Source organism: Corvus cornix, chromosome 20, assembly GCF_000738735.6.
Source record: "Corvus cornix cornix isolate S_Up_H32 chromosome 20, ASM73873v5, whole genome shotgun sequence".
NCBI classification, from domain to species: domain Eukaryota; kingdom Metazoa; phylum Chordata; class Aves; order Passeriformes; family Corvidae; genus Corvus; species Corvus cornix.
This window is the reverse complement of record NC_046349.1, coordinates 1448385-1455696: the sequence shown is the minus strand read 5'-3', so window position 1 is coordinate 1455696 and position 7312 is coordinate 1448385. Positions and strand designations below refer to the sequence as shown.

At 51.6% G+C, this 7312-nt stretch overlaps 1 protein-coding gene across 1 annotated transcript; it reads left to right on the top strand.

Moving 5' to 3' along the window:
* Positions 1 to 726: 726 nt before the first annotated feature.
* On the top strand, positions 727 to 7050 carry EIF6 (eukaryotic translation initiation factor 6). Its single transcript, XM_039563228.1, has 6 exons — positions 727 to 1102; positions 1186 to 1271; positions 2036 to 2211; positions 3441 to 3617; positions 4182 to 4363; positions 5476 to 7050. Exons 1-6 carry the CDS (start codon positions 996 to 998, stop codon positions 5483 to 5485), a joined length of 738 nt encoding a protein of 245 aa, XP_039419162.1. The 5' UTR covers positions 727 to 995; the 3' UTR covers positions 5486 to 7050.
* Positions 7051 to 7312: the final 262 nt, after the last annotated feature.

Here is a 7312-nt window from a genome sequence, read left to right as displayed (position 1 = left end):
ACACAGGTGACACGTCTGCTGTCCTACACCACGAGTGACAGCACGGAGGGGATGCCCAGGCACGGCTCGTGCTGGGACAGGGACAGGGACAGCACCTGGGGGCACCAGGGCATGGGCTGGGGCTGCTCACAGATGGGGGTGGCCCACAGTGGCCAGGGACAGGGACAGCACTGGAGCACCCGGCACAGGCACAGAGACAACCACAGCACACCTGGCACCGGCACAGAGCAGGGACAGCCATGGCACACCCGGTACAGGCACAGAGCAGCGACAGCCATGGCACACCCGGTACAGGCACAGAGCGGGGACAACCACAGCACACCTGGCACCGGCACAGAGCAGGGACAGCCATGGCACACCCGGTACAGGCACAGAGCAGGGACGGCCATGGCACACCTGGCACCGGCACAGGGGCAGCGATGCCGCACGTGAACCCGTGGCGGCCCCTGCAGGCTGTGCGGACACACGGGCCGGCTCAGCCCCAAGCGGGATCTGGGCATGCGGGGGCGGGTTGTGTCCCCCAGGGCCGTGGCGAGGCCCGGGCTGGTCCCTGCTGGGCCGGGGTCGGTGCCGCTCCCTCAGCGTGTCCCGGGGAGGTCCCGCCCCCGCCCCCGCCGTGGCGGCGCGCCCTGGGCGCTCTCACCTCCCGGCCGCTTGGGGGCGCTGTCCCCTACAAGCACGGCCGGTGCCGCTCTGCCCCGCTGCGCCCCCGCCGGAAGCGGAAGCGGCGGCGCCTCGTGGTTCCGGCTGAGGCGGTGGCGCTCGGAGCCATCGCGGCCCGTTCCTGTTTCGGGCTCCATTTCCATTTCTGCCTCCTTCCCGGCCCCGACCCCGCCTAGTTCCCGTTCTCGCCCCGTTCTTGGTCCTGTTCCGGCTTCCTTACCGGACCTAGCTCTGTTCCCATTCTTAGTCCCGTTCCCCGCTCCCTTCTCGTTCCCATTCCCGGCCCCGTTCCCGGCTCCATTCCCGGCCCCGCACGCATTCCCCTTCCTGCCATGGCGGTCCGCGCCAGCTTTGAGAACAACAACGAGCTGGGCTGTTTCGCCAAGCTCACCAACGCCTATTGCCTCGTGGCCATCGGCGGCTCCGAGAACTTCTACAGGTGAGGGGGCCCTGCCCTGCCCGGCCCTGCCCGGCCCTGCCCGCGGCCCCGTGGGGCCCTGACGCGGCGCTTTGTCTTTGCAGCGTGTTCGAGGGGGAGCTCTTCGGGACCATCCCGGTGGTTCACGCCTCCATCGCCGGCTGCCGCATCATCGGCAGGATGTGTGTGGGTACGTGAGGCGGGAGGAGCCCCGGCGGGGACGGGGAAAGGTCGCGGGTTCGGTCGGAGCCGCACCGGGGTCTGAGCCGTGCCGGGGAGCCCGTGGGGCAGCGCCCCTCGCCCTCGGGGGTTGTTTTAATGCCTCGAGTGTGTGAGGAGGAGGAAGGATGATTTCAAAGATCATTTCCAACCTGGCGAATTCTGTGAAGGACGGAGGGGAACAGAGACTCGCCCGGGAGCCGGGCTGGGGGGAGTGTTGGCTTTTGGGGCCAGGGAAGCTCCGCTGTTCCTCAGTGCCGGCCCGGGCAGGGGAGGCATTACCGAATGTGAAAGTCAGGGAAAAGCCTTTCACGTGTCTCTGCCTGGTGAGACCCTGTTAGGTCAGACCAGCTTCTTGCTTATTTGTTCCTTTAACCCTTCAGTCGTGCTGCCACAGTCACACAAACAGTAGCACCTGGGCCTTTTGTAGGGCAAATGGCATCTGCAGGGAGAGTTCCTTCTAAAGTGTCTCACTGAGAGCCTCGGGCTTCCTTTAGTCCTGTTGGAAGAGAGAAGGGAGTGAAGACAGTGCCGTTCACCCACACTCCGTGCTTCAGCCTGGATTTTCTTTTCCCGTGGTGCAGGTTATTTTTAAATCTCCTGGGCTGAATTCTGGGCTCGGAAGGAGCACACAGAGCAAGAGCAGCTCAAGCCACGTGTGAACAGCAGGGAAGTGCTAGGGCACCCTGTAGAAACATTCTTTTCATTCTATTCTATTTTCTTTTGTCGTTTTAGGGAACAGACACGGGCTGCTGGTCCCGAGCAGCACGACAGACCAAGAGCTTCAGCACATCCGCAACAGCCTCCCGGATTCCGTGCGGATCCAGCGCGTGGAGGAGCGGCTGTCAGCTCTGGGCAATGTCACCACATGCAATGACTATGTGGCCCTGGTTCACCCAGATCTGGACAGGGTACGGGGCTCTGGGACACTCCCACATTCAAAGTGGGGCTGGGGAGGCTGCCCAGGCTGCAGCTGGAATTGTTCCCTCCGGCTCAGCTGTGGTCAGTGTGCTCTGGAGAATGGAGGAGTGGGGGGTCATGTGTATCATGGGACAGGACACGGGGAATGGCTCCCCTCTGACAGAGGGCAGGGCTAGATGGGATATTGGGAAGGAATTCTCCCCTGTGAGGGTGGTGAGGCCCTGGCACAGGGTGCCCAGAGAAGCTCCAAGCCCCATCCCTGGCAGTGCCCAAGGCCAGGTTGGATGTGGCTTGGAGCAACCTGGTTTAGTAGAAGGTGTCCCTGCCCATGGCAGGGGTGGAATGAGATGAGTTTTAAGGTCCCTCCAACCCAAACCATTCTGTGATTCAGTGATCATTGGGTGCAGTTTGCTTTGTGTGCATAAAATTGAGTGAATTAGAGTGTGCACAGGTCTAGTAAAGAGCGTAAGGAGGAGTGCAGTGAGGACCACAGAAGGAGTTACAAGCTACAGCTGAGTGAGCCAGAGCATGTCATAGCTGAAAGAGACCATGGATGTGCATGATTACAGGGGTCTGAAAGAAAAAGAAAAGGTTCTTGTATGAGAGTTTAAAATAAGGGCAGAGGAGACAAAGCAGTCCTATTTTATGTCTGAGAACTGATACCTTAACAGCATTGAGAGCGATGTGTTGTGTGGCTGCAGCTCCTGACAGTGTTTGCTTCCAGCTTCTGCTAAAGGTGATGAAGAGATGGGACTTCGTGGCAGGAGTGCAAAGGGAAAAAGGGGATGGGAGAAGGCTTTGCACTATATGTTTTAAAAAAGTGTAAAAAGTAAAGTAAGATGGCCAGAGAGAGAGAAATCAAAATAATTCACAGTGAAACTTAGAGAGGAAGGAAGTTGTTAGAGTTATAAGGATAATACCATTTTGTCCCAGTGGTTTGAGGCCAAAGGGGACTGGTTTTCTGGGAATTAATACAAATTATGTACTGCCAACAGAAAGGGGGGATTTGGGCATTTCTCAGCAAAAGCATGAGGTTGTGTTTATAGTGACACAGGAAACTGGGAACACATGGAGCTTGGCTTTGTGTGCTACCGTGGCTGGGTTGCAATGGGCTGTGCAGTGTGGGAGGCTCCCAGCTGAGGGCTGTGTGCAGGAATAACTTGACTTCCCACTCCACAATACTGTTTAGCTGAAGGCTTTATCCTCCTTCCATTTGCAGGAGACAGAAGAGATCTTGGCAGATGTGCTGAAGGTGGAGGTTTTCAGACAAACAGTAGCAGACCAGGTGCTGGTAGGAAGTTACTGTGTTTTTAGTAATCAAGGAGGAATCGTGCACCCCAAAACTTCAATCGATGACCAGGACGAACTGTCTTCTTTGCTGCAGGTCCCACTCGTGGTAAGGCATTTTTGGACTGTTAGCTCTTCCCATTCCCTCCCGACTCAGTTGCAGTGTTTCTCCAGCTCAGGGGCTCCCAGATACTGTTTCACTGTGAAGTTATTCTGAGTGGGAGGTGAGGAAAAGACTTGAACCAAGTCTTCCAGACAGTTTCTTGTCTTTCCTGAGTCTGAATAAGCTGCTTAGTGCTTACAGCTGCATTCTGAAATGTTGCTCTGCTGGGATTGTGCAAGTTTTGCAGATACAGAATGTGAGGCTGTCTGTGGTTTGGCTGAAGCCAATGTTTGAAATGGTTAAGTAAGAAACTCCTGTGCCTGCTCAGTTGGATGTGTGAATGCTATTATCCTTCCTGCTTATTGGATTCTCTTTCACTGAAAGCCACACTGATTTCTCACCAGAGTAAAGGCTGTTCATCATTTTATCTGACACCTTCAGAACTTTGCTGGTGGCAGAGCTCATCTTTTCAGCGGTGTGAGCCGAGCCCTCCAGTAAAGCCCTGTGCCAGCAGTGTGTGAGGAGCTGTGCAGTGCCAGCTCCTGCTCACTGCTGCTGTGTCCCTGGCAGGCGGGGACGGTGAACCGCGGCAGCGAGGTGATCGCAGCAGGGATGGTGGTCAACGACTGGTGCGCCTTCTGTGGGCTGGACACCACCAGCACCGAGCTCTCCGTCATCGAGAGCATCTTCAGGCTCAACGAGGCTCAGCCAAGCACCATTGCCACCAACATGAGGGATTCCCTGATTGACAGGTAGGGAGGATCTACCTCCAGGCAGAATCATGGTCAAAACAGGCGAGATTTTATTATAAAAGCAGCTGGTTTCACAGTTGAGCTATATTTTTTAATTATCATTTTTTCACTTCCTCTCCCCTTTTGTTGGTTACTGGCAGCAGTTACTCATTGGGTTATGGAATGTTTCATTGCAATGAGAATCCTTCTTGTGAGAAATAACATCTGTTTCAGCTGTGAGATTTTCTTTTCTAACTGTTCAGTGCTCAGCTATGACATGAATGGGTTTTTTTTAAAAACAAATCTTATTTTAAAAGTTAAAATACCAGTGACTTTGCTTGTCATCTTGGTTTTTGATTGCTGTAGTTATTCAGATGTTATTTCAAATGCTTGCTATAACCATTGCTGGAGGCAGAAAGACTGTGGAACTTGTCAGCTGCTGCTTCCTTAAACTTCTTATATTTAAAACTGCTAACTTGAATTTTTTTTAAGCCTTTTTGTTAAAGGCTTTGTCCAAGATACTTTTTAATGTGAGGCAGGTGTTGTTTTCTGTCTGGAGTGGTAATGATATGGGACCTTCCCCATTCATTAATGTGTGCAAATGTTTTTACATTTAGGCCTAAGCATAGATTAATGTCCTGTGGGAACTGTATTTGGGCTTTGAGTTACAACCCTGAGGACCACTGATGTGCTAAAAGTGTGTTCCTGAATGACCTGAGCATTGTAACTTGGTGGCTGAGTTCTCAGCCACAATCTGGGAATTGTTTATGGCATGAGGAATTCCTTCAGTGGAGAACCCTTTAAAGAATTCTCTGCCCTGTTACAGTTTGGGTACAAAGTCTTGATGTCTCTGAGCATATCAGAGCCATAATTAAACCTGCTCTGAGCTGTTGATCATTACCTGGGCCAGGCTGAATGTGCATTTTGCCTTTGCCAGCCTGAGAGGTCTGTTCCTGTGGCTGGCTGTTAGCAGCCACATCATCTTGCTTCCCTCTTTTCAGAGGTCATTTTCTAGGAAGGGAAATATTTTCTGGGCCTTTGTAGTGGGAAGGTGAGAACTGACTGAAGCTGGTATTTTGAAATGCCTTCTGCACTCTGGCACTACTAAGCCTTCTTTCTGTTTTGTCTTTTAGCCTGACATGAGCAGTGTTGGTTCCTACTTCCCAGAAAGCTCCTAAGGAGTGAAGTGTTGAGCTGCACTTTGGATCACAGACATCCAGACCTTCTGATGATGTTTCTGCAGGCCTGGCCCAAGGGAGAGGCTCCAAAACCAAATTTTTGTCATCTTTTGTAAACTGTTACCACAAAAACTGACAAATAACATGCGTAAGATACAAATAAGGAATGCTCTCTATCCCTTTGCTCAGTTCTTCAGCTCTGCTTTCTGGTTTTGTGATGCCAACTGAGCCCCTCAAATTACCCCACAATATTTACTCTTGTTGCTCTTGGATGTTGGTCACTAGAGATTATTTTGCCTTAAGTCTTGCACCAGTGTCCTGCTGCACAGCAGTTTGTTTTGGCACGACATACGCTGCCCTCTCTTTCCACACTCCTGTTCAAGTGGTGTTTCTGCTGTAGGTACACATAAGACCCCTCTGTATGTCCAATACCAAAAATACAGTAGTTTACTTGCCACAAAATAATTCAAAAGTCATCACCTGCTTTTTTGCCCCCACTTGCAGCTCTTCCCATGGGATGGTGATTCTGAAGTGATCAGCTTGGATAAAAATGAGTTTTTCAGTGTCAATCCAAGGGCTTTTAACAACAACAGTATGGGAGTCCCTGGGGCAGTGTTTGACCTGGTGTCACCTGTGCTGCTTCTGAGGCACCTGCAAGAGAGCCCAAAAGGCAGACTGTTGCCAGTGTAATTTGTCCTGCAGGAGTTCACCTCCTACAACGGGAAACTCTTCGAAGTCAGCAAATCCCAATGAATTTGGACCACCTCATCTGGAGTTACCTTGGAGACAAAGGTTAAATAACAACAGTTCTAAGCAGTCACATCATCAGTCAGAGGCTACAGATTTGGGAGCTTCCTCATGAAGAGCTTGGCCTGTGCCAGATGGAAAGCAGCTGTAGGTGCTGCTTTTGGGCAGAAGATAGTAATTTCTTTCTACACAGCTGTTGCTCAGTGATATCTCATTTCAGTTGCTTTCCTGCTTGTCCATTAAGGGTGCACTGAAGGCATAGAAGTGCCTCTATTTCCCATCCTGAGGGTAAGAGGAAGCTGTCACTTGTCTCCACACAGCTGCCTTGCTCTCAGCTGGGTTCTCCTGAGGAATGATGACCTGAGGGCCGTACGGGCAGAGCTCTTTTCAGCCCAGGTGCTTTGGGCTTTGTAGAAAATTGAGTAAATTTCCATTTTTGTTTTACTGTCTGGATGTTCAGGGAAGGCTTTGTAAGATTTGGCTGATAAAAGGTTACTCCTTAAACTTTAAAATAAAGATTGCCATGATCATCTCTGATCAGATATCAACCCTTTGATATCATGCACCACCTGTCCTGGCACTGACTCCAGGTCTCCTCTCAGCCTGTCTCAGTATTTAGAGTGAGAAGCTGCTTCCCTTTGGCCACCTCACAGGGCTCAGCTTTTAGGTGGAGCAAATGTGATACCTGTTCTGAACATGGGTCTGTGGGAATTCTGAACTAGAGAGATGGACCTGTGTACAAGGAAAACAAACTATAATAAAGAATGGATTTAGAAACATGGATCATGAGAGAGGATAAACGTGGTGTTTCAATGGCAAGTTGTGTCTCAGAAGACCTGTGCAGCTCTTGAAGGAGTCCACAGGGATAGGGAGAAGGTCTCTTGTACTGTTAGTTGTATTCTCAAAAGGCATTTGGCAGGATTTTGTGCCCAAGGCATTTAGGGACCTTGGGTGAGTGATCCCATGGAATGAGGGAAGCCTTCTTAAATGTCTGCTTTAGGAAAGGCAGTGGATGAGGGCAGGGAATTGTGGCCACACTGACTTT

What these genes read in the sequence shown, in the direction of transcription:
- EIF6 (XM_039563228.1), top strand. Translation starts at nt 996, where the DNA reads ATGGCGGTCCGCGCCAGCTTTGAGAACAACAACGAGCTGGGCTGTTTC. An exon ending in GGCTCCGAGAACTTCTACAG is followed by an intron (nt 1,103 to 1,185) that starts GTGAGGGGGCCC and finishes TTGTCTTTGCAG; the next exon opens with CGTGTTCGAGGGGGAGCTCT. An exon ending in TGCTGCAGGTCCCACTCGTG is followed by an intron (nt 3,618 to 4,181) that starts GTAAGGCATTTT and finishes TGTCCCTGGCAG; the next exon opens with GCGGGGACGGTGAACCGCGG.